The 27,040-nt window shown below is 39.0% G+C and overlaps 2 protein-coding genes across 4 annotated transcripts in view; one reads left to right on the forward strand and one right to left on the reverse strand.

Annotated features, from left to right (window-relative positions):
• LOC145493300 (uncharacterized) overlaps nt 1-27,040 on the reverse strand; it is a 50,494-nt gene that overhangs the window by 22,573 nt on the left and 881 nt on the right. The window contains exons 3-25 of one of the 2 annotated variants that reach the window (XM_081472745.1): nt 23,579-23,621; nt 22,572-22,649; nt 21,248-21,298; nt 19,880-19,952; nt 19,553-19,633; nt 18,327-18,387; nt 18,012-18,211; nt 16,912-17,114; nt 16,386-16,471; nt 16,065-16,105; nt 15,607-15,677; nt 8,056-8,176; nt 7,634-7,714; nt 7,475-7,539; nt 7,195-7,234; nt 7,035-7,082; nt 4,749-4,853; nt 3,183-3,248; nt 2,392-2,450; nt 2,239-2,314; nt 1,429-1,560; nt 790-834; nt 221-355 (exon numbers count right to left, since the gene is read on the reverse strand). In XM_081472745.1, the coding sequence (XP_081328871.1) occupies nt 221-355; nt 790-834; nt 1,429-1,560; nt 2,239-2,314; nt 2,392-2,450; nt 3,183-3,248; nt 4,749-4,853; nt 7,035-7,082; nt 7,195-7,234; nt 7,475-7,539; nt 7,634-7,714; nt 8,056-8,176; nt 15,607-15,677; nt 16,065-16,105; nt 16,386-16,471; nt 16,912-17,114; nt 18,012-18,211; nt 18,327-18,387; nt 19,553-19,633; nt 19,880-19,952; nt 21,248-21,298; nt 22,572-22,649; nt 23,579-23,621 (1,961 nt within the window). Of the gene's footprint in view, nt 1-220; nt 356-789; nt 835-1,428; nt 1,561-2,238; nt 2,315-2,391; nt 2,451-3,182; nt 3,249-4,748; nt 4,854-7,034; nt 7,083-7,194; nt 7,235-7,474; nt 7,540-7,633; nt 7,715-8,055; nt 8,177-15,606; nt 15,678-16,064; nt 16,106-16,385; nt 16,472-16,911; nt 17,118-18,011; nt 18,212-18,326; nt 18,388-19,552; nt 19,634-19,879; nt 19,953-21,247; nt 21,299-22,571; nt 22,650-23,578; nt 23,622-27,040 lie in introns of both variants that reach the window. The other variant, XM_081472737.1, reaches the window with a different exon arrangement.
• Nucleotides 8,259-15,607, forward strand: LOC145493312 (proline-rich transmembrane protein 4-like). 2 transcript variants are annotated; one of them, XM_081472755.1, is made up of 2 exons: nt 8,259-10,283; nt 12,315-15,607. In XM_081472755.1, exon 2 carries the CDS (start codon nt 12,366-12,368, stop codon nt 13,896-13,898), a length of 1,533 nt encoding a protein of 510 aa, XP_081328881.1. In that variant the 5' UTR covers nt 8,259-10,283; nt 12,315-12,365; the 3' UTR covers nt 13,899-15,607. The 2 variants fall into 2 exon arrangements, with proteins under 2 accessions (XP_081328881.1, XP_081328888.1); XM_081472762.1 differs by having other exon boundaries at nt 8,259-10,164.

Genomic DNA, 27,040 nt, shown 5'->3' on the forward strand with positions numbered 1-27,040 from the left:
AGTTGCAAAAGGAGGTAACAATCATTCTAGTACGCTGTATTCAGGCTACTCTCGTGAGTTCTAACTACAGCTGTTCACTGAACAAACTGTTTTCAACAACGCCTACCCACATGTTCCCAGGCACCCTTGCGCGCTAATATACTGCCTAGTTCCCAAAAACGTCTTGGTAGAAAAGATTTTATAATTTATGATCAATAACAGCTTAGATAAGAGCTTTTACCTTAAAAAGCTGATCTTTGTCGTAAGTGACCCTGGCGGCTCTTTTCATGTGCTGCATGATTTCCAGGGGACAAGACAACTGCCGCAGAGCGTGTTGCTGGACCTTCAGCAAACCCACTGCGATTCGAAATAATGCCTGAAGATAAAATAAATAGTAAGGGTCAGGTAGGTGATAGGGGTCATTCGTGACAATACTATGTACGCTATTTTGTGTTGGATACAATACTTTATTTTCAATAATTATTGATGGATGTTAATTCAGAAGCAAATTTCATCTGCTTTTGAGTGCTGGTAATCGAAAGCATGTGAGATTTATTGTTGCCACAACAGATGGATCATGAATGAACGAATATCACAATTGCTAAATTGTCCTAGTACGAGAGGAAGATCTCCCAGGGAAGAAAAATTAAAGCTCTTCTCTTTTCTTACTATACTAAATACTTACTTCTCTCAAACTTCAATTCCTGTTACCATGACTCTCGAAAAAGTCAGTAATTTATCACGTTTATTGCCTGCTAATGTCGTTAAGCTAAAAACAAAGCAAAGCTTTACTATCTCAACCGGACTAACCTCTCTACCTTCAAAGACAAAGCAATCCCAAATTCGAACAGCAGTCTGCAGGATTGATAACAAGAATCGATTAAAAAATAAACCTGTCTATAGATAAGAGAACGAGGCAAGGAAACGAGAAAGCCGGAGTACAAGTTCCAGGAGTTTTACTTTATTGCGGTTTGAGAACGCTGTTTATCCGTATTTTTCGGTGTAAATAACAACTTTCTCCCAAGTATTTTGTAACATATAAAATATGAAAAGGAGTGGAATTAGTTGCTAATATTTAGTGATCCGTTCAGCAAACGAGTTACCGGTTCTTTTACCGCAGTTCTTTTACCTCCCTCGAGTTGAAAACTAGCAAACCGAAATAAAATGCTTTAATGGCCACTTTCATGTGGCATACTTTGGCCGTTTGATTCTTGTTTTCAACAATATCTCCATAGTTCGACGTGTACTCTTACTAGTCCAGTTATCTTCCCCTAAACCCAGCACATAAGTCTTCAAGCATCCAATATAAAAAGATTCATTTCTTGACTAACTGGATTACTCAAGCTAGTGTCTATATCAAGATTACATTCTTTATTCTCCGCATGCAATCCACACTTTTTCCAACAAATATTAAGAGACCCACCCACTCACGAAATTTTTATTTCTTACCTCAAAGGGTACCGCGTCAATGAAGATGGTTATGAACCAGTTGAATGTTACAGTGGAGATGTCCACTCCATAGTACTTGAGGTGCGCTTGTAAGCCTGGTAACGATTCACTCAGAAGCTCATTCAAAACCGACTGAAAACAACGAAGAACTGCTTAGGTTAGTTTCTGTCACGTCTAGATAGGTGTTAATGTTTTCCAAAACAAATACTCGGGGCAGGGGAGTTCAAGGACAATGTAAACAAACACTGAAGTAAGTTGCTAATACAGACAGCACGATTAAGAATCTTAACTAGCGGGACGTTAACCAATTGGTCGATTGACATGCGCAGTTCAGGAGTTAACCTCGGCACTACCGAGAGCAAGAAGAGCTACCGGTCAGGGCAGATCTGCCGAATCAGGTTTTGAACAGAAGAGAGGCTAGAGTTGACTTTGTTAATGATACAAAGTTTGCTACTTTTAATTTCAATGTAAATTATCTTGTTATAATGCTTACTAGTTTCCAATCTCTATCATCACAAGGTCAAGCCAAAACATCGCTTTTATACAGGGGCTTGGTTACACTTCAGGACCAAAGTCATGCTTGTGTCACGTCTTATAAAGGGACTGAGTATTTATCACTTTGTATAAAAGAGGCTAGGTCACACAACAATCAAAAAGCCATAAAAAGGCGCAGGTCACAGTTCATACATTCTCACCATTAACAAGTTTTGCTCGATTTTTTTGACTTGACAGAATAACGAACAATATCGTAGCTTGTATTTAAAGAAAGTTTCTTTTTTAAGTGTCAAAAAAATATAAGGGCTTTCCCACCTGATCTGCTAAGGCCCCGCTCAAAGACTTGTCAAAGTAGTTTTTTAAGTAAACTTCAGTAACAGCAACGAAAGACCTGTAAACAAGAAAAAGAAAATGTAAATTTTTTTTAAAAGTTATTTTGCTACAAGAAAATAATACTAATGTGGTTACCAAAAGGCGTCTTCTTCGTCCATAAAAAGGAGACACATGGCCACAATAAAATTCATTCCCTGAAAAAGAAATGAAAAATAATAGCAAAGCAATATTCTTGCATAGTTTTTGAGTACGCCAGGAAACAAATGGGAACAACAATACTTGAAAACCACTCGACAAGAGATAATCCAAAATCTCACGTTATTCGGATATTTCTAACATCGTATTCAAACATAGATTCGCAATGAAAATCTACAGTCATAAACATGTTATCTTGTCTTGTTCAGCTTAAAAAACCTAATCACACGCGAGAAATCTACTTTTTGTTTCACCGATTAAACCTAATCATAGATCAGAAGAAGTTCAAACAATTTTCCTTAAACCATAACAAAGTGTATCTGAAATGAAAACAAAGCTCATCGACAAACAAAGATGATCACCTGGTCTATCGTCGTCGATAAAAACATGAATATTTCAATATATTTCGTCCACAACTGAGTGGGATCCCCTTAAACTTTAACATCTCTCAAATTATTTTTCCCTTGGCCAGTTAAATCGAATTCTGAATTATAGGAAGAACCTTCACCTATTATTCACTACAGAGAAAGTTTGCCGAAAGTTTTGTAGTCCACGCATTAGTGAAAAAGTTAGCCCGGGTCAACAGTGGTCCCACCGTAAACATAATAAATATTTTATGGTAAGAGGACTGTCTTCACGGTCAGGAATCATAAACGTCCAGATTGTCGATACCCGATATCAATGTCAAACGTCAGGTTTATAGGTGAGTAGATAAATACCGATATCAATACCTGTAGATAATTTATATCTGGACGATGAACACAAAACGCGTGGAGAATCCTGGACAATTTCTTTACCTATTATAGCAAAAAAAATTAAAATAATAATGATAATAGCTGAAAGCCATCATTGAAATTATAATCATGTCTGCGAATAAAACATTATCAGTACATTACTATTACACAGATGCTGAGACATCTGGCAATTCGCGTTTTGTGACCTCGCTTCTAAATAATCTATTGCTTCGTTGGACGTTTTCCCGTGTGGAGCACTTGCCTCGTCTTAACTTCCCTTGTCTTTCTCTAGATTAAGTCTTGAGGTAAGTTCGCTTTTCTATCACTGATTTTAAAACCAGCCGGTTATTTATATCTTAAGCTTTTTGGGAGGCTAAACGAGAACGAGATACTTGACAAAACAATTTTCTGTTGCTTTGCTGGAAAGTCAACTCCGCTCTCAACGAATTTTAAACCGCTCAAATTTTCGTTTTTCTTTTTTTTTTTATTCTTTAAACATATTTTAATGCATGTTTGCCCCAAGAGCTCAGAGAACTCGTTTTGATTTCAAATTTTCCTTGACAGATGTCGAGAAGTTTCCCTCGTTTGGTCTACACTAATCGAGGGAGATGAAAACCTGTCCACTTGGAAAAACTCTTGTACAACTCTCATCCTTAAAACAGGATTTTTGCTCGACTATGCAAACCTCTATGTCAAAGTATAACTTTTCAAGTTGAACGAGTCTCGAATATACACCCTTGGCACTAATAAATTCCCAGAAAAGGGCATAAACGACACCATTACCAAGCATACGGCGTAAAAAATAAATTCGTTTTACTTTCCACATTTGGAGTAAGTGAATCGCTATTGTAATTAAATGACAACACAACATCAACTCACAACTAATCAGGGAGGCTCACCGCCAGGGGGAAATCAATCGATTGTGATTAGTTTTCATTTTTCCGCATTTGTAGATATTACTTTTGGACCGTCAATTGTTTTCAAACATTTCGCCCGTAGTCCTTCTTAATCTTCCTTAGTTGTGAATATCCTTGTGGATTTTCTCTCAATAATTACTTCTTTATTGTTTTCTATTCTCTGCCTTTTCATTTAAAATTTAAAAGTAAATTTGTACAACAGAAAAAAATTTAAATATCGTGAAATACTTCTTAACAATTGATAATGTGCGCATGTATCTAAACAGCCTTTGAAGGCGTTCTTCACAGTCGCAAAGCAGTGTTATGAGCAAAAACTTAAAAACGCGGTCAGAAATCACCTGAGCCTCTGATTGATTCACTCACAGTCAAGTACCTCGGATATTTCCGATCTCAAATAAATTTACAATATTTAGAGAGGAAGCCACATCAGCCCTAGCTGGTCTCCATGGAGAAAAAACCTCGGAGCAAGGCGAGAACCAACAGTAAACTCATGGCACCGGGCCGGAATCAAACCCAGACCACATTGGTGGGAGGCGAGTGCTACCACCACTGCGTCATCCCTGCTCCCCATTTGAGTAAATGATCCCGGATCTAAGTAAATTATGAATGACAAAAGGAACGATCCTAACTTGAAAGAAAATCTTACCCCATCACGGTCGGCAGATCGAAATCGTTCATTGTTGGGCATGGTCCGTAGCAGATCGCACTTGATCTGGTTCTCGGTAACAGTGAGGTGAGTGGCGGAGATACTCTGAAAATAGTGAGCATTATCAACATAAAGAAGCAGATTTATCACCACTCTCCTATTCTGTCCACAGACCCTCTATTTTGTTTTGAATTCGTCGAGAAGAAGGCGGAAGAGAGAATCGTGTCTTCCTAATTTTTCACACCAGACATTTTTTTTTCGTATTTTGTCAATTTTTATTGATTTGAAAAGTAACATACAATTTTTTGTAAACACAAAAGAGACATGCGTTTCATTCTCGTAACCAGTCGCTCCCGCTAAACCGCGTAAGAATTTAGAAACAAACAAAGGGCCTGTTAACGAGATAGACAAGGAAGCTCAAATGCAAATATCTCAGTGTCAGGAACAAGAATGCTTTTTTTTTCAAATAAACGGGGGCAAGGAACTACAAGAGCCATAAAAACCAGCACAGGAACAAATGCGGAAATTCTATGATTTCTGACTGGAGAAGAAAGTCTCAAATAATGCGAAGATTTTCCAGTTAAAAGAAAAACTTCATCGGTAACACCTATTCTGTAAAGATCTGGCCGGGTGGAACAGCCCCTTTTACTACCTTGTTACGAGAATGAGAGAGTAACAAGGCCAAATTAATTGAGTTATTTTTTTTACAAAAAAATACCTCTTAGTCGGCGCGTCGAGTATGTTACGGGTCAATGAGTGAGTGAGTGAGTGAGCGAGCGAGCGAGCGAGCGAGCGAGTGAGTGAGTGAGTGAGTGGGTGAGTGAGTGAGTGAGTGAGTGTGTGTGAGTGAGTGAGTGAGTGAGTGAGTGAGTGAGTGAGTGAGTGAGAGATGTATGTATGTATGTCACACCAATCAGATTGGATCTACTATAAACAGCCAATCAAATTTCTTGCTGTAAAGGTAAATGGTATGTGAGAAGATCTGATCCCGATAAAGTTCAGAACGGCCGTATTCATTCTTCTATAAAAGAGGAGGAAGTATTCATATATTGGGTTTACTTCGACATTTTCTGTGGGTTAGGCTGAGGATTTTAGTTAAATGAACGAGATGAGCCTTGAGGTTTGAAACAGTTCGTGAGTCCGTAGTATGCAAATGCAACGAGATATTTTTATTTTTAGTTAAAGGTAATTTGATACTTTTGTTTTTCACAAGGAGTAAATTCAATTAGAGGTCACGAATCGTCGCTCCTAGTTCTTAGGACATGTTTTAGAGGGGACGAGACTTCAGATTTGAAACAGTTCTAACGTTTACATTAGTAAGTGCGGGTAACGATTGTTTTGTTCTTGTTGCATGCAAATATAACGAGATATTTTTGTTTTTTAGTTACAAAGTGTGATGTGACACTCTTGTTTTTCACAAGGGAGTAAATTCAACTAGAGCGGACGAATCGTCACCACTCTTTCCCACGAGATGTTTGCTATCTTTAGTAACAAATGGTAACTTAACACTTTTGTTTTTTATATGGGAGTAAATTCAATTAGAGCTGACAAGTTATCGGCTATTGTTTCCAGGATATTAAACAAAAAAGCTTTCATTTCTGGACGGTTTTTACGTCTCTGCAGTAGCAGTTTAATAGTTTTATTTGATGACATTCATTTCAGTCCGATATTTTTTAAGGTAAAAAGTATGACAACTGTTCAAATGTTCTTTGAAGACTGCGCGGCACCAAGTTAAAGTGCAATTTAATTAAATCAGACTTTCAACGTGTCAGAGGTTTTTTTCTCTTTCTTTCTATTTTCGGTGAAGTTGTGTTGTGTTGTGTTGTGTGAAAAGGTAAACTTACGTCTCGTATAAAATGCGAAAAAGTCCCTAAATTAACTTGAGTATTTTTGAGCAAAAATTCCTCTTGGGGGTTGGAAGGGTTATGTGATCGGTGAGTGAGGGAGTTATGCATGTGCGCGTGTCACACCGGGTTGTATCAAAGAACGAATCAAATTGCCTGTTAGAAAATAAGATGGTATCTACATTAATCTGGAGACATGCCAGATTACTGTAGTTTGTTCAGTCAAACATTTTATGGCTTACTATTTAGCTATCTTACCATGACCGATGTAACATCGCAACCAAAGAAAAAATGTCAAATTAACCAAATCATTACTGTACCATGAATGCTCCTATCTCCGACACTTCACACAAAAAAATAACTCTTGCACGCCTTGCGTGCCTATGTTTTGAATTTAGCTGTTGTTTTGAAGGAAGAGAAAGATTTCCTTACAACACAGTACCTTGCGTCTCTCCACCCGGAGAAGTAGCTTTTGATAATAATCTCTACCCTGAAAATAGAAAAATACAGATCCATTTTAGCGATGTATGAAATAGACTGTACACTGCAATCGAGATTTACAAGAAATGCCGACAATTGAATTGAAGAAAGTGATGTCTTACCTTCTCTTTTTTTATGTGCTCCACCTTTTGTGTCATGGCACTATGAAGAGAACCTCAAAGTCCGTTAGACTGAAGGGGGGTGGGGGGGGGGGGCAGGGGCGGAAAGGAAGGGATGGAAGAGAAGGGGACTCTAAGAAAAGTACTATGACAGCAAAACTGTTCAACGAACAGATGTAACAGAGTGATAAATGACTTTCAAACTGAATGAGACCTAAATGACAGGCACGTTGCTGAAGTGCGATAGGAGGAAAATTCACCATAAAGAAAACAATTGATCTACCTTCTCCATACTTCGCTTCTGCATGTTTTCGGTATGCCCTCTCTCAAAAGTGCCTTCATCTCTTGCTGCAAAGAAACAATACTGAGTCACAAGGTACGTCTGAGCCACGTTTGGCGATGTTCGGGGCCGGGTCAACTGACTTTTTTGGGCTTTACTAACCTCTTTGAAAAACACATTTTTCGTCTCTTGCTGCTTAGATTCAATGTACTGCGACCACAGACGAGCGTGACCATTTCTGTTCTGTAGAGGCAAAATAATTCAGTAATGCTAAGCGTAAAAAAACGAGGACTTTTTCACTTTTAATAGTTACCAAGCTACTTTCCTTAATTAAACAATAAAAGTCACTTCTGAAAGGAGAATAACTGTGGTACAGTTGTGTCAATGTTTTCATTCTCATAAGTATCTCGATTTATATTCAACCATGCAAATGTGCAGAAGCACTTATTTTGGCTTCCTAACTTATTTCTCCTGTCGTCATAATTCATGAGATCAATATGTGCCACTAGGAAACACAAACGAAACATAAGAATAGAATCCTTAAACCACATAACTATGTAAAAGGTTTTGTCTAGTAATCTTACCCGGTAAAAACTCGAGTAATATTGTTTTAGCTCGCGGCATACAAAGTGAAATAGCTCGCTTTCACTTTCTCTTGCTCCTCGGATAAAACCATAACTGTCCTTGAAACTACATGACACTGAGCTACAAAAACAAAGGAATGTTTAACTACATGATCGATAAAATAGTTGGAAAAGGCAAAAAAAAAAAAAAGGCAGAACGGATCAGCAACATGGTATTTAACTACTTTACATGATACAGATTCACAAAGAGCAATTGGCCCAGCGGCAGGCAGCTCAAAACGAGAACAAAAAACTCTCCTATTTCCCTGTTTTAAAGGAAACTACTGGCATCGAATACAGGACAGGTAAGGCTGCCAGAGAACAGGTCAACCTACATGATCAAAATAACCAAAATAAAAAAGCATCCAGCTATATAGTGTACGAATGAATGAAACATAAAATTAGCTGCACAATTACACTATTGCATAATACGCACCAGAAAATGTTTGAGGTAGAAAAGTTGGGCATGTTGGGAACTTGTAAAATTTGGGTATGTTGCGAATGTTGGGTGAAGTGAAATAAGTAGAAGATATGAACTTTTTGACCGCGCAATATCGCTCCGTTTCCTTACGCACATACTGGCAGCTAAACAATATCACTTACAACAGCTGTTATCTTAAACTAAAGAGAAGTTTTAAGAGTTTTTGACGGATTCTAAAAGGTACCAGAACATTAAGTCTCGATAAGGCTTTTCAAAGACAAGGAGTCATCCATAATGAACATTTGTGGTTATAGTAAAGCGCAATCTTTTTAAAACGTGACTGTAGAAGCAACTTACGCTTGCGTGTGAACGTTGTTCAATGCCAGCCACTGATAAATTATTCAAATGGGATTTTTGCCAAAACAGAAAAGAGCACGGTTTCATCTCGTAATGATAGGGCCTTAACAGAAGTTAGTTAATTGTTAAGGACATTTGCGCAGTAATCAATCATTGAAAAAAAAAAGACTAGTCTAACTGCATGATCTTTGCTAACACAAAGAAGTATGAGTTAACAAGAACTTTGAAATTTAAGCTGAGACGGGAAGTTGGCTTTAATATGCTAATGTCGGTTTACAAATTGAGCAACATCATCAAATTAGCAGGTGATTTTAGTGAAGACTAATAACTTTCCCTAACACTTCGTGTTTGGTATTAGCACTTGCCGTTGTTATTTATCTCAATTACGTTGTCAATATAACATAAAACGCCGCCAACAAGCCTTGGGCTTCGGAGGCGAAGGGAAGCTTACTATCGTAAAAGACTGTGCGTTTCAAAAAATGTACAGGACAGGATGTATATCACTACTCGCTAACAAATTCGCTGACAAATTCCAATAAAAAAAAAATCATGATATAAACAGAACTAAGCGGAATCTCCTGACTTCCTTCTATAATCATACGAGTAATTAACGAAAGTAGACGACCGTGTTGGCAGCGGGCCAGCACGACGGATTATCACAACCCACATACATTGCAAAAAAGTCGTTATTGTACGCGCGGCGGTCTTCGAACAAAACTTCTTGGAGCGAGCGTCAAAATGGTTAGTGACTTAAACGACATGGTATTAAAATACAACCTTCGAGAGGGGGGGGGGGGGGGGGAAATGAAGTGTTTTGGAAGAAGTATTCCGTCAAAAGCATATGGATTGTATGATTAACGATTAAACACCGGTGTTTGGAAAGCTTAGCTGCTCGCGTGCATACTAAGAACCAATCAATAGCTGGGTTTAATCACGGACACTACTGCGAACTTTGCCGCTCGGAACTGAATGGTTCAAGTTAGAAACAACATGAAAGTTTATTTACCCTGCTTTGCTGTGGGCAGCACAAGCACTAATATCGGTTTATTCTCGTCACCTTGGCGACGAAAACAGACATGACAGAACTGCCTGATTTTTATTATTTTAAAAAATGCAGGTGACGCTTTGTGCGTGCCATTATCCTATTGATCCTCCTGTCGTATATATCTCAATACCCAGGACAGGTGCCAAAGAATTGTTTTCGTGTATTATCAGTTTCAGAAACAACGAAATTGGAAGGAAAGTTCCAAGAGATAAACGCCACCTACAGTGAGAAGGCGTCTTTATTCCCTGTAAGTCTTGAGTGAGTAATTAAGTAAGTTTTCAAAACATATCGGAAACAACCAGAGTTTAGTTGAAAGCTGGTTTGTCGACAGCAGGGCGGCCTCCACTGAAGGACGCAACAATTTAGGTATGTCTTTAAAATACAGCTTCTCGCATTAACACGTTCGCGGTTTCCTCTAACTGGAAGAAAGATGATAAAAAAAATCAATTGGAGGATAGGTGCGTAAAAAAAATGACAACGAAAAAGGACAAAAACTAGAGTTTACTTGCACGTGAACCCGATGATAAAATATCATACTGAATGATTGTTCTTGTCATTTTTTTCTATATGATGTCTTGATAATTTTTCGTTATTTTTACTTTATTCAAAGAAAGAAAACATAATGCTGGGATTTTTCCCCAAAAATGTTTTTAAGCTATAAAAACTGCTAACGGTCTTTTTTAGAAGTGGAAATGCAAATTCAAATTAAAAATAATATAACGCACACTCAGATAGCATCTTGGAACTTTATAAAGTTCGCTTTTCCCAGTAGTTAGTGTCTTCAGCACAAGTCGTAAAATCGAAATAAATCCAGCAACAATCTTTCCACTCTTTACACATTTCTGGTAGTGGAAGTAGCTCGTATGCAAAGTTGAATTTGATATTATTTTTAGTTCAGTTACTCTCCTACTCACTCCCGGATGCCAGAATAAAGGATCATTTAATTTATTTCCATGTTCAGTTCAAATTTACAATCATTGTACGCCGAGTGTGAAAGACTTCATCAAAATTGACACCATACAGAGTGACCAGTTCAACGGGAGGGTATTTGCTGAGCCGCTTGGGCTACGACTGTCAACTTTTTAATTAACACACCAGGTTACACCGTTGTAATAATTCCTTGCTCCAGCTTGATAACACGCGAGATAACGCGCGGGATGCCGCGCAGGATAGCATTCAGGATAACGCAAAGGTGTTCTAACTCAATTCAATTTAATTTAACCTTCGGAAACTCCGAGTTGGTAATAAACTAAGCGCTTTCACTCGAAGTACAATAAGCTGACAATTAAATTCTAAAATCACCATTTTGTAGTACCTAATTTCAATTTACGGGTTTTCATGTTCTTTTATATCACTTTTCAAGTACGCGGTACGAGGCCGCTCTCTCTCTTCCGTCCTTCTGGATTTGTATAATACTGTCGAGATTCTTGTGATCTAGTAAGCCGAGCATGATGTTATAAAGCTACCTTTATCGACCTTCAAGTCACATTCCTGCATTACAACTAGTATTGCCGAGATCTAAAGCCAAAAAAAGGCTACGAATTACTACTAGAATAGCATTTTTTTTTATAGTGTAATACGTAAAACCAAAAATTCAAAATGACGAGTAAATGAGTCCGTGTGGCAATTTTGCTCGCAACTGCTAAGCAACGAAAAACATCAGCACCCTTTCCTTCCACCACATCAACATTGAATAAAGGTAATTTACAGCTTCTTTGTCACTAACAAGGTTGGATTCAGATCCGATCACAGTAAGCCTCCTGTTCAACTCGTTAATTTCGCGAACTTTTTTCGTAATTACCCGCCATAAACATGACAGAATTCGCTCAGTGAAAATGTCAGTGAACGTTACCCCGAACACAAATCCGACTTAGAGAAGCTATCTCTTGCCTGCTTGGTCTTTAACATACAATCTTCTTTACAAATTAATATGTAATGTTTGGGTAGAAAAATTGAAGAGTTCTTAAATATCGCAGCATCAGTTTTGAATTGTAAATCAATGAAGGGCGAGGAGACGACAAAAAAAGGTCAAGTTTTGGCGTGTTGAACAAACAAGTTTGCCGGTGTTTAATTTCGAAAGCTAATCATCTCCTTTTTTAATCCAAAAATACTGTTTACACAGCTGAATAAATACCTACACACACATACATGATAACCTAGTTTGTCAGTGGGCAGCCACTCTGTTGTTGATGAGTCTTACTGTTGACAGCGCCCATTACAAAATGGCTTCTTGTCAGCGCGTTTCCGACACCTTTTGTTGTCTTACGGTAAAAGCAGGATTAAGCATTGTTTTGCCTAGCCTAAAATGTCAGGGATCTCATTTCAGGCTATGTTATGCCACCCGCATGAGGCAAGTAAAATTTGCACGTCACTAATAACCTTTTTTGTTGTTTCCAGAATTCTCAACGAAAATATAAGCTTGGGCCGGATATCTAAAAGAAGAGGGAAATGAAAACCTGGAAACAGACCTGGTACTCAGCAGTAATTTTAACTCTCCTCTTCTTTCTGTTGAAAAATTCAGTTGAAAGCAAAGATGTTGTTTACCCAAAGAAAGAACAACCGAAGAGAGACAACAACGAGAAAACGCACGCCGACACTACACACAGACAAGTGAACAACAACCTGAAAAAGCTGGATCTTTTTTCGTTGGAGAAAATAGACCGAGGTAGTTCGAGTCAAAAAACTTCGCCAGCAAGAAAGCGTTTAAACACACACAAAAATCTGGAACATCGAGAAACGCTTGACGGTGAGGACATAAATTCCAGTAGGAGTGTCGAATGCTCGCACGTACAGAACAGAAAGGTGGACAATCACATAAGCAAGGCACAAAAAGAAAGGGGCCATAGAAATACAATTGCTCACTTTGAAGACCGAGGGAGCGACAGACCCCTCAAAAGACACAAACGACAACCACGTCCGCGTCCCGCGGGGCCATCATCAGAACCTCCCGAGGGATCACCCGAGGGAGAACCAGAACGATCAAGCGGGGAGCCCGTGGCAACCACAAAACCGACATTAGAACCTGAAATTTCTTGGCCAGAACCAGAACCCGATTGGCCCAAAGCATTTGCAAAATGGCAAGACGCCTGGCCATTACACACGTACGGTTTTGCCGCGGTTTTCACGATCATCGCGTTAATTCCTCCGTTTGAGCTGCTAAGAATGCACGTTGATAAAACCAAGATGACAGCCTTAAAGTCAAGCTTGCTCGTCACAATATTCATCTTCAGTTCAACTCGGGCCATCGCCCTGTTCGTGGATCCCTACGGTTCGACCAACCGCTTTCACCTCATCATAACACAACTGCTGTTTGCTCTCGGTCATCCATGCATCATCTCCGCCCTGAGTCTTCTCCTGCTTGTTTTGATCGACACGACCAAGATGAACATCGCTCCGCCTAAATTCCAGCGCATCAAATTCATCGTTCCAGTCGTGATAAGCCATGTCGCTCTGGTGATCGTGACAGACTTTGTCGTGGTTTACTTCCTGGAAGCTAAGATCCTCCTTTTGATGTGTCAAATATACTTCCTATCATTAGGAATTCTGCTAGCGGTGGGTTACGCCCGCGTGGGCTGGAAAATTCGCACGAATATCAGAGCCAATGTCAACAGCAAAAGTGCAGTGGATAACAGCATGCGACGGCTGCAGTACCTGATCGCAGCGTGTGCGGTTGCAAGCGCTCTCATAAGCGCACTGACTATTTACGGGGCCGCAGGGGTATTCGGGATATATTCGGGTGTACGCTACGTAAACCCCTGGCCATGGTGGATTTTTCAGACGTGCAACCGCATTCTTGAAACCACAATCTGCATTGTGGTCTTACTCATGAACACAAAAGCATCTAACAAACGAAAAATATTTCCAGCTGCACATAGTTTCATGACAAAAAGTCTATTCCAGTCAAGACGGAACACTACGAAGGCCAAGAAAACAACACCAAAGGAAACAGCTGGTTGTCAGTCGATAACATCCACAGAATAATTTTCATAAAGTGATGATTAAACGCGAAAGTTGAAATCGTGAAACAAAAAAAAACCCAAAGGCAGTAATCAGAGATACAAAAGTAATCTCGTTTATGCTGAAAAATAAGGATTAATAGAAGTCATAGAAATTCTGAACGAACATCTTTAGAAGCAAAGGAGGGAAACACGAGGGAAACCCGCGGGAAACCCCCGGAAAAGCGAGGGAAACCAGGAATGGGGAGACTTTAAAAACACACAGTAATAAAACTGGAGGTTAAGGGTGCCAGTGGTTGGAACACGGTCATGCACAACTACCTTCAACTTAGGCTCAACATAGTGTGAAAAGAATGTCAAAAACTTAGAGTACGTTCGCTTGTCGTTATTCCAGAGTTAAAAAAAAACCCTGGAATAACAAATTTATGTCGAGTTCATATTGTCAGTATACATGGTCTAGCATTACAGTCACTCTGTTCTCAATAGAAGAGTCACAGGCTAACCAGACTCATGACACTGTACAGGAATACCTGACCACAAAAACATAGTGTTTTGTATGGAACTTACCGCTGGTATAGAGAGCGGATAGAAAATTATAATAAACAGCTATTAACCAATGTTGTTGATTTATCATTTCTTGCCTGTTGTGTTAGCAGTAGACAACTACCGATATGCGTGCAATGCAAAACAGGTTTGTTTTTGGTGCGTAGAAGTTTCGATAAGTTTGCAGTACATTACTGGACTTTAAAACGTTTCTTTCAAGCAGCAAGTACGAAGTTCATGCATGGGGGTCCAAATCTCCTTTACATTATGTAAAGATTTGATTCAGTTTCTCAAAACAGCTCACACATGGCGAAATCAAGCGGAGGTAACCGTACTATAGTCTGTAATCAAGACCATTTACTTTTACGCCGTGAGCTAACGCTTTCTAACAATAGCCAGAAAATCAAATGAATAATGAAAGATCATATATTTGAACTGTGGAGAAAGATATGAAGACATAGATAATCATTGCCCACTTACGACTGCTAAGACCAAGGGGCGGTCCGGGAAGGATGGAGGGCATTCCAATATAACTCACTTAAAAAATTTCATGAAATGAGAACCCTTTGCTCCAGATCACGAATAAACAAACTTAAAGCTATCTACTTCAACCAAAATTAGTGTCCACCAAATACATCTACCTATACTGCAAGGCGAGCATACAGTATAATCATATCCCTGTAAACCACCACTATCCCAAACTTAAAGGGGCTCAGTCACGATATTTTGAGTTATTTTGGCCACATACAAAATTACCTTTAAATGGTAGGAAACCTGAAAATAACAGTTGAATAAGATAGAAAAGGACCAAGAGATAATGATAAACCATAGAGGAACAAGGATGGAGAAGATTAACACGGATTACAAACGACGAATTCGAAAAATTGAGGCTAAACTTTTCAATGCGCGCAAACCGTGACGTAGCTCCTTTGAAGGAGTTATACGTCACAATTTGCGGATCTTGAAAAGTCAAGCCTCAATTTTTCAAATTCGTGGTTTGTAATCCGTGCTAATCTTCTCCATCCTTACTAACTATCCTTGTTCCTCTAAGGATTATTAATACCTCTTTGGTGTTTTTCGATCTTAGTAAACTACTGGTTTCAGGTTTCCCTCGATTAAAAAGAAGTTTTTTAAGTGGCCAAAATAACTCAAAATACCGTGACTGAGCTCCTTCAACTCCAAAGACTTACGTATCGAAATCCGGCAGGTTCGGATTATAAAGCCGAGCTTCTCTCAACAACTGGTAAATTCGGTCCTTGTACTGAAAAACAAAACAAGATATCTTTAATTGTCTTTTCTCTCCAGTACGACCCAAGACAAACCTAGTGTACAGAAACAAATGGAACAATGCGCAGCTAATATTCATCATACCAACAGGACCGCCACAAACACAGCACGACTAGTAAAAATAACGTAAAAAGATGAGAAAGTGACGTTTAGCGTTTTCATGATTGCGCGGCAGCCCATAATGTACACACCTGTCCAATACCACGAAACATAAACACAAAGTATAAACAACGGCTTTCAGCACTCTGAATGGTTGTATCTACTACTATGGCACGGGATAAACGATATCGCACGCTAAAACGTCCAATAAAGTATGAGTGTAGTTGATACAAAGCACACTAAACTGAGTGATAACACTTACTCTGATGTCCTCTACTAACTGCCAGTCAGCCAAGTCGTCATCTAAACAAACGTAAAAATAAGCGAGTCCATAACCACAGTATAACAATTGCGTACGGAAAGCAGTGTGGGTGGTCCCGGTCCAGCAAGACTAACATACATGGAAGCAAACAATCACAATACACATAACAATGACAACTTCAGGAGGTGATAGTCCTCTAGCTGCATACGGGGAAGAAAACAAAGTCAGATGAAATTGAACGACGACAGTTAAGAGAGCGAAAGGTAGCGGTTTTACAGCATAGCTATTAGTTAACGAACGTTTTACGATCATAGTACTGACCTTTTAAAGGAATCTTGATATTTCCTTGGATCAAACTGATCACTTCACATTTTAGTTTGCAGACCTCAATCTCGAGCTCCTTTGTTCTGATCGGAGAAAGAAAAAAAACATAAGAGTTGTATACTGCCCCCATCATACATCATATGGCGTTCTTTAGACAACTGTTTCTTTGTCTAGCTAAAACCGAAAACTAAGAGCTTAATTGGTCTAAAAACCCGCTAACAATTGACTTCAGGCATGAAAACTTCACTATTGGTGGACGATCGAGGTGTATCGATTACATCTTTGCCTGTAACCTGGCGCAGTGTCTCCAGTAAAACCCAAACATGAAAACACAAAGCAACCGCACTCGCCAGAGCCACAGGCAAAACCAATATCGTGTACGAAATGCATGTATTAGTCAAGAGTCATCAGAGAAGAGGTAAGTAGATTCTGATACAGATATCGGAAATAAGATATTTTACAAGGCATAAGCTACAGTCAGTATCAATAGAAGCGTCACAGAACTCGATCGTAAGATGCTTACATTTTCTGCTGCTGTAAAGAAAGTAATTCTCCCTCCGTTATTGGGTCGGTTTGAATCTCGATGGACGCAATTTCCACAGGCTGTTGGTTTCTCTCTTCCTTGGTGTCCTCCATAGTATTGACGTCTTTTGCCGGTGGTTGGACAGATGTCTTGTCCGGACTACTATCACAACCATTATAGTCAAATAACTTTGCCTCTTCCGCCTGCTGAATACAACAATAATTCCAGAAATTTAATTCAAGTCCATGACGTTTTGAGCCGCGGACGGCAGCCAGCCAGTCCTCTTCTTTGAGGCTTTCAACAAAAACGTCAAGGCTGGGTTGTTCGAAAGCGGGTTGACGCTACCCCAGGATTAAAAGTTAACCAATGCATTTATTTTTCTCAATTGTATAAAAATATTTTTCGTTGCTTATGCATTGTGCAGTTTGAGATTATTCAAAACTGAAGGACAAACAATATAAACAGGAAACCTCACGAAAAGTTACAAAACTGAAATCAAAACTCCGCTTATCCTGGATAAGCTTAATGGGGCTTTGAACAACCCGGCCCACGTTGCTAATGCTAATACATGTACGAGAGCTTTCCAAAGGATTATCATTAAGAGGCTTTATTCAACGCTACTCTTGCCAAATTTTTATCATGGTAGAAATGATCGTAAACGGTCGATTTTTATCATTGATCACTCGCGCTGAAAAAAGGTTGGAAATGGTTTTAGTTAAAAATATAAGTCCCTTTATCTTCAAGTCGCAATTATTTCAATTCTGTTAATTTTTTACAGCATTTTTATGTTCAAAACGTTTAAGGCAATCACCATTCTCGTCCCCAGAGGTCGCGCTCCTTCTTTGGTCAGCACCAAGAATCGCGACCTCTGGTTGGACCCGATTTTCTGAGCATGCGCAGAGTTTTCGTCTCGTACTCTCAGCCAATCAGATTAGTCAGATTTGACGGAAAGTCCGTGAATCGCGGTCGCAATGCGTGGTGCTGACCAAAAGGAGCGCGGCCTCTGGAGACGAAAATGGGCAATCGCAACCCAGCTAACTTAGTCCTCTCAGCGCTCCCCCGAACAAAAGCGTTGAAGGAAATTAAGAAATTATAAATACCTCAATAGGAGATAATTTATCCTTTTCTTCAAAAGATGACATAGTCGGCTGAGGAAGCTCAAAACTGGGGGGTCCTTCCCAAGGAAATGACTTTGAGCGTTGAACTCGGCCTTTCTGTTGTGGCTCATGGCTCGGTAAGGGCTCATTGCGGGGGTTACCACTCATGGCACCCGTCACAGGTCCGTTTACATTGGAACCAACTGTGGGTATGGAATATCAGAAAAGTCAAAGAAGGAGTCAAAAGTAGCGGGCAGCAATATAAACGAGAGGGAAAAAATATACTGAGGAAAAATTATAATACAAGACACTACTCACCTTTGCTGGTATCTGACAAAGCCCGAGTGACTTTCTTCTTCCGGCGCAGACTGCTTCGTAACTGGAACAAAACAAATTAACGAACAAATTAACATCTCCAAACAAATAAGTACAGTCAAACCCGTATTAAGTGGACCCCATATTAAGCGGACACCCTCTACTAAGTGGACAGCAGTACAAGTCCCCTTTTTCTCCTCCCAGATTTACTGTAAAAAATACCCGTATTCAACGGACACCTCTATTAAGCAGACGCGGACACCTTAAACTTGACTTTTATGGTCATTTCTATTGTTACAAAACCTGTATTAAACGGATATGGGTAAAAGGATGCATGTTGTTCGTCCACGTTTTAATAGATCGGTCATTTAATTTTGCGGACAGAAGAGCTGCCTCATCTAAAACAAACAGGAGATACCATCTCTGTTTTAGCAAAAACATGATCAAATTAGTAATACGTGATCTCACCGACAAAACATTTGTCTGGCAAATTTGTACCTACAGACATGTCTGTACAACGATTACGAAATAAATCCTTCCTTCATCATATGATCACATTGCGTTACTCGTCATTGTTTATGGAAATACGGTATTCCATAGTTATTGTACGTTTACGGGAATGGTATTTGACTCTTTCAAGGCCTTTTTTAATGAGGAATGTTAATATGACCCTTTTAAAACGAATACTTAGGGAACCTGTTTTCAGCGGACGCCCTGTATTAAGCGGAAACTACTAGCAAGGGTCCCGAGGGTGTTCACTTAATACAGGTTTGACTGTAGCAAAATTATTGCCGTGCCATTCATTCTACGCTGTCATACATACTTTACTTCTCTATCCAAATTTAACCAAATATAGAAAGTTGCAGATTGTAAAAACATTGCAAGTTGATAAATTACTTTATTAATTATATTTCTTCACATGATGTCGTTGGTTTCCAACTGCAAGTTGGTCTATCCGTCCTTCTGTCTGCTGGTCAATCAGTCAGTCAGTAAGTTCCGTTCGTCCGCAAATATGATTCTGATTCACTTGTGTCAACTTTTTACCTTTAGCCAAACCTTTTTGCCTTGTGCGAAGCATGGCCTGATTAAAAGGACTTACTCCTCTGGTAAATTTACTAAATGCTACTACAAATAAGTAAATAACTAAATGATAGAAGGGGCTTTGCAGACCAATACTAACAATATACTAATTACTGCGGTATATCCCATTCTCACGTGTGTTCCCTTACCTTGCCCATAATACTCCCACCTCCGGCGCCGCGCTCAAAGGAAGATGCTGCCAAATTTTGCTTGCTCACCCTCGTCGCTTCCTAATCAGCATAAAAACAAATGTTAGTTTAGTACAAAATAAAATAGACACTTCAAACGACGCCTTAAACGGCTTTTTCTTCAGAACCAGCAAAACCCCGGGCAGCAAAACAATTCTTCAAAGTGAGCATAAAGGGAAAGCGCGCGAAATCAGTTAGCATCAAAAACGATTTTTTTTTTCTTTTTGCTGATAACAATCCTAATCTAGCCGCTCTTGCCTTGAAGTATGAATTTAGTCTTTTTCTTACCCTGAGGCTCGTGAGCCAATCAAATACACAGGCATCCCGAGGAGGGGACAACTGATAATTCTTTCCATCCTTACTGAAAATGAAAATAACAGTCAAGGTTGAAAAGATTAGGAACGTTACTCAAGTAAATCACGAAAAAAAAAAAAATAAAACAACGAAGTTTAACGAAGTCTGGTGATATACAAGGAGCCGTGTTGGTGACATTCTGTAATACAAAAGTATTAACTCATAACTACTGCAATTACACAAGCTACAGTGTAAGTGGCTAGCGTTCGTCTCGCCGTCTGTTTCAGGTATGTTTTGCACTACAGTTTCTATGGAAACTTCATTATCACGTTATGCATCGAACGCTGACATCAAATCCGTTACAGTCGCAAGCGCAAGACATTTAAATGTTTCACTTAAATGCGCTATGCTTTTGGCGCGAAAGGGAAAAACTCGGTTTCTTTAATTACGGTAGTAAGATATGACCAAAAAAACTTCAACCTCTTGAAATACGCCAAGTTGTACCTTGATAATTCAAGAGTTATAATTGAGCTCAGATCTGCGGACTTTTCGTTTTATTTGTAGGTTTAGCAACTGATTCCGATTGCGGAATTGTGCGGTTTAGACCGACGTTTATAAAGTGTTCATGTGCCGCAAACTATCACTTTTAATACGACCTCTAGTCGCTTAAGCGGAAAATAATGTGTCCGTTGTTCGAACGGTAACTGTTTCTTGATGGTCTTGTTTTTGGTATACTTCCGCTCTGATCAGTGTGACTTGGGAAGCTTTCGTTTTAGGACTCCCTCGTTTAGGATATTTACCATGCAGAAGGTCGTTACTATGGCCTTCCGTCCATGACTCAAAAACGTCTTTACTTCACAACAGGTGGTGTGAAACCTTTCTTTCCCGAGAAAATGACTCGTCATGACTCGATTTAGCACTTGGGGGGGGGGGGGGGGGGCGGGGGGACAGTTTCATTTTGACAGCCAAAGGGAGGGTACTTATATTGGAGACAGGGCACTTATTTGTTTAAGTGATTGAATAAGGCAATGTACAAGTGGGCTTCCCGCCCCATCAGTCACATATAGATTTCCTTTCTGTAACATAAAGCGGGTAAGAGTATTTCTCCTAATCCAGGTCCATCAGAGGATGACCCTAAAACATTTGATTCTTCAGCACCCATTTGCATGCTGAGCCAGAGAGGAGTAGACAGCAAGTAACATGCCTTGCTCAAGAACTCAGCAAAATGATCAAGCTTGGACCCATCAGTTGAACCCTGGCCTTTAAACCTTGAGTATAGCACAAGAACCATAAGGTCACCAAGCCCCCAAGATAGTGTAATTATATACCAATGATTAATACATATATATTTTCAAATTTTACCTTGAAATAACAACAAAAACTTCCAGCACTGATGAAGCAACGTCTACAAATCTAAAAAAAAATTAAACAGAAAGACAGTTTTGCAAGAAAAATCAGACTTATCTACCTACATCTATCTCTGGACTGGCTGTTCTGGCACTCCTGACAATTGGCTGTTATTAGGTATTGAGTTATTTGTTGCCTTAACCTATACACCAAGGCAAAGCAAGTGCCTCAGTTTGCCTGTAACTAGCTGCGGCCCAGATCAAGGGTCCATCAAGCATACTCAGCCATAATGGGTGTCATGAGTTACAACCATTAATGACAGCCCTGTACAACAAGATCAATGCAAACCCAGACCTCAGACCCCTACCTATGAATAGGCTGAATGAGGGGTAAATTGTCAACTTTCATCACGCATGTCTGAGGTATACTTTAATTGCTTGATGCTTAATTAAGTACTTTAAGAAAATAAAAGTAATAAGTTGGGCAAACTAATAAATTTAAGTAAATGAAATGCAAAAAGTAAGTTTGGTTCCATAAAATCTGATGTATAACTTATGTTTTACTTATAGCATTAACTTTAAAATCTGCAAATTAAACCCAGCTTCAAATTACAATGTATTAAGCAGGCTGCATACTATATATTATAAGGCTGAAGCAGACACTCTGTTTTAGCCAGACACCAGCCTTGGTAAGTCCCATCTTTTCATATTTTCTGTAAATTGGACCTGTATTATGCAGAGAGTCCCAAGTGTTTTGCTCATAATTTACAGGTTTCACTCTATTTTCTTTTCATCCAAACAACAGTTCAGGATATGTTCATCCATTCATGTTCCTTTAATCATTTAAGCAGTAGAGCACTTTTTTTATGTTTACATAGCCTCATCTAACCATGAGGGGGGTTGGGAGAATTCGAGACAGTTATGCAAACCCGAGACACAGTTGAGGGTTTGCATGGCTTTCAAGAATTCTCCCAACCTTCTGTGTGTTTAGATGAGGCCATGTAAACCCGGAAAGAGTACTCTACTGCTTTTATAAAATATTTCTCAAAAATGTGTGCTAATCTGAAAGGTCACAATCGTGTTTACATGCTCTCATCTAAACACACCTATCTGCCAATGACGGCATGTGTAGTAGCTCAGTTATTTTGTTAACATGTATGGAGCATGTCGTCCACTGGTGGTCAAATTAACACAATTTTACTGGAGCCTATATCTACTCAGTGTACTCTCTTTGAATAAATTATCAGTCAGGGGTTAATCATACAGTATTTTGTGATTCTAGGCCTGAAGAATACAAATGCAACAAAATAAAAGGCACCAGTTCATGGCAGCATACCCACCCTGTTGGTTTGGTTTCTGGTGGAGTCTGACTGCTTCTTTGATCATAAAATAAGAGGTTCGAGTCTTGTATAATGAACCTGTAAATCAAGGAGAAGTTATTTGTTGAAAATCATTGTAACATCCAAGATTTAAAGATCCTGGTAAAAAGAAATAAAAAAGTGACACTGGCTAAAAGTATATACTGGATGTTTGGGCTACTACTGTTGTCTTTTTCAGCAAAGATAAAAACGCAAATGGCTAATGGCATCCTGCTTGGTATATGTATACAATGTGTGATAAAACTAAATCACGCCTCAAAGGAGTGTAACAATAGTCTGTAGGGTATTCTTAATGACTCTAAAAATTCTTAATGTTATTGTAAATGTAGCTGTGGCTATGTGTTTGTTTATAGCGTCCCTATCCTAGCTTCAAGGATTAGTCTTTGTCGCCACGCTGATCATGACCTGTCAACAATTTCAACACTGTCCAAATCTATTTGGTGATTGTGAAGCATATGGTGTTTGGCTAACAAAGAGTTTCTATCCAATGAGGCTATGGCCCTCACATGCTCTTTTACTTTACTTCATGTTTACAAGACTTAATCTTGTAAACATTAAGGTGACAAAAATATCTGACAACTGGCCTTAACTTGTTTGCCTGTGCAGCATAGCACTCTGGTTGGCCTTAATAACTCTGACTTGAGAACTTGAGTACACTGTGTAACCCTTTATTGATATAAGTTATTGAGTTATCCACAGCCAAGAAATGCTATTAAGGCTAGCCAAAGTGCTATTCAGGTTGACTGAAGTACTCTTGAGGCCACCTGTAGTGCTATTCATGCTAACTGTGATGATTTGAGACTATATTTGCCTCTAGCTGACGTTTGGTATTTGCTATTGGCTATTCAGGTTTTTGAGATATCCCTTATTTTGTCACTCTCCTTTGTTTGTTTGTTCACTTAGTCAATTTCTTCTAGTTGTTTTTTTTTTTTTTCTTTTTTCAGTAAAAAATTAATGTAAAAACTTACCAGTGTCTGTCACTTCTGTCCTGCTCTCTGAGCTTGGTGAGCCCTAGCAAGTTACACAAGTTAAGTTTAGAAAGTGATGGACATCATTGTTACAAAAATGGATCCTGTGACACTCGGTCAAACCTATATCTTTACAGACAACCACTCTATTAGTTTACCAATTATAATTAAAAGTGGACACCTTTATTATCAGGACAGGCATTTAAACCGGTCAATGTAAAATGCAGATTGCGGACTGTGGACTTTCGAAGTATACATATGTAATCTATATATATCGCGTTATTTCCATTATCAAGTGCTGACCATAAACAGGATTATTCAACAGGCTAATTGCAGAGAAAGTCTGCACTCCAGTTAGCCTGAATATCACTCAGGTTAGCCTTTTTAGCTCTCAATGATGGAAATGGTAACATGATTCAGTCTACAGTCTGCAGTCTGCATTTTACCCTCAGTCCGCATTTCACTCCTGGTCTGCAGTCTGCAGTCAGCAGTCAGCAGTCCACAGTCTTCATTTTACACTGACCCCATTAAACTCTAGAAGGTTATCTTTCAGAGATGGATCATAACCAGGGCAGATCTGAGGTCCTCAAAAGAAGGAGGGAAGTGAGGATGGACCATTTCTTGCTTGAAAAAGGGGAACTATAGTCAAAGGGACCTTTATCTTCCTTTTATAAAGATGGCCTTCCCTCAGATCTGGGGTGAACTGCATCATTTGAGAAATTCTTCAGAATTAGCCAAGTGATGCAAATTATAGACTGACAAAAAAACGCCCCTAGCACTGAAAACAAAGCAACTCAAACAGAGCTTTTAGAAGGGTTCTGGTCTATCCACCAGGTCCACCACTGATAACTCTGGTCTCTTGAATACAGCTTACCAAATTTCCCAGATATTACCACCAAGAAAAGTTCATCAAGAATGACTATAGTTGCCAACTTTTCCAGATAATCTGGAAGTCTCTCAGATGTGGACCAGATCTCATGGCCCCCTTGACGGGCTAGCTATCAAAACTCCTCGGGTATCAAGTCAAAATGCTCTTAGTATCACTCTTTTTAAATTCAGGTTGGTTTATGCTGTTATCCTAGTGGTAATTTAATTTTTGATAACCACTTGAACAGTTATGGTGAATTAAGTGTTTGCTTTCTGTGAGTGAAGGGTTTTGGTCAGTTTTTTTAGGGGAAAGGGTAGACTCATCAATTGAAAAAATATTATCAGCCAAACTTGGCCATCTTCTGGATTTGGATTGCATTAGATCTTTAGGCATCTCTACATGACAGAAAAGAAAAAAGCCTGCACTCATTCTATCCTCCTACCGGTATTTGATATTGTGCAGCAGGTCACTGAGCCACTGGAAATTCTAAGGGGGTAATGGGTTTTGAAACACCTAAGCTTTGAAAGGAAAGTATAGTAGCTAACCTGGAATTTCCAGAGGGGTGGAGAATCAAACAAAAATTGATACCCTATTTAAGGCCCAAGCCCGAAACGTTGCGTGACGCTCCAAACAACGACTAACTGCCACAGAAAAACACAATCTTTATAAAATTGCTTTGTTAATACTTTAACTTTAACCTTTAACAGATCATTTGTTTTCCGCTTAACTGGGTGTTTACGCACTGCTATTTTAGCTAATACAGTTTAGGCTCCTTATCTAAGGATCACACCAGGGATGCCAACATGGGCAAAAATGATACACTATTCAAGGATCGAGAACCTCAAAAACCATCCCCTATCCCATGGCACATACCTATATAGCCCATATATGGGAGTATCCCCCCCCCCCCCCCCGGGGTGATTGCCTGTAGTACAAAATCTGGACTTTTGTCTGATTGGATGTAATTAAGCAAAGGAGTCTCTATAAGATTATCAGGTTCCACCAAGTTTTCTCAATAAATTGTGTTTGAATTTCAAATTGCCATTCAACTTATGTGGATCACAATGAAACAACAAAAGGGTGGCAGATGACCTGTGAGATAAATGCATCAGGCATTCTTTTTTTTTCCACTTTTCCTGTTCACCAAAACAAAAATGCATGATCACAAGTGGGCTACAGATTTGCTCAACTATGTACTGTGATTGATTTAAAACATCTACACCACCTCCTCTTACACCGCTCAAAGGCAAAACCAAAACTAAGTATTTATCACGTAAGGGCGAAACCACCCCCCTAATGTTTCATGAAGGCTATATTTGATTGGTTTATATATTTCTGAGCCAGGTTTGGCAGATGAGCTTTCTTTGTTCTCCAGTTTATTTTAATTTGGAAGTTGTGACAAAATGTCAGATTATGACGTCATAATTGATGACCTCACCAAAACGTGTTATAATTTTTTGTAAAATCTGATAAAAAAGATTATGTCATTGGAAAGGCCTTGACTTGAGGAGTAAAATGCCGGAAACCGGTTTTTGCTATGATGATTATTTTTCTAGATATGGTAAGTTAAATATTTTTTTGTTGTCCCCCCTGGAATTTGCCTAACCATACTGTCCTTCTTAAGTCAGTCTCTCTGGTTTATTTTTTTCAGTTTTATTCCAGGAAGGCTAATAATCTAGAAAAATAGAAAGCTTGATGTTGTCAAAAATCGTATGGTTTTAGAAATTTGATTTTTGGCTTTGTTAGGATGGTATTAACAGTAAAAAAACGGGTGATGTCACAGGTTATGACATAACAAAACTAATTTTAACGCAATAACACTAGAGGGATAATTTTTTATTCCGATTTTCTTCTTTATTTTTGCTTTAGTCATCTGGCACATCACATATGCAACATAGCTGGATTTGCTGGAACAAAATTACCGCTCCAATTTGGGGATTTTTCTTTTCATATTTAAAAATGCCATATTTCATTTAATTTTTGTGATATGGACAAAATTTTTTCAGGTTTCAACTCCCCTTGAGGTGCTCTTTCGAACATTTTGTAAAAAATATGCATATTAAAAACTTCAAAAGTGGCAAAAACATGACGTCATCACTGTGACGTCACAACTTTGACATTTACTGACATTTTCACGTAAATATAATTGGCAATAGGTCTCCTGCTCATCTGCCAAGTTTGGTGTAGAAAGAGTCAATACTTTTTGAATAATGCGAAATAATGTGAAATACCGAAGAACTGACAAAACATTTGGGGGGTGGTTTGGCCCCTACGTGTATGGCATTGTGTTTTCATTCCAGGGTTACTGGTCTCCAGTCTGTAAGTTTTCATAATTGATTCATTAGTACTGTGTTGCTCTTAAAAGTTTCCTGTGATTGGCCCTTGTGATTACTTTAATTTGGTCTTTCAGGTTTTACAACACTTGACTGAAAAATTCTATCAGGCAGACTCAGGGGGCCCCTCACCTCTCTTACCCCTACCCATACCCCTACCCATACCTGTATTTATGCCCACCATGTATATCACAAGTTAGAAATGGCAGAACGAATATTGTGTTACTTATTAAAGTTTATCAATAATGGATTATTCTCATT

This window comes from Orbicella franksi, chromosome 1, assembly GCF_964199315.1.
Source record: "Orbicella franksi chromosome 1, jaOrbFran1.1, whole genome shotgun sequence".
Classification (NCBI taxonomy): domain Eukaryota; kingdom Metazoa; phylum Cnidaria; class Anthozoa; order Scleractinia; family Merulinidae; genus Orbicella; species Orbicella franksi.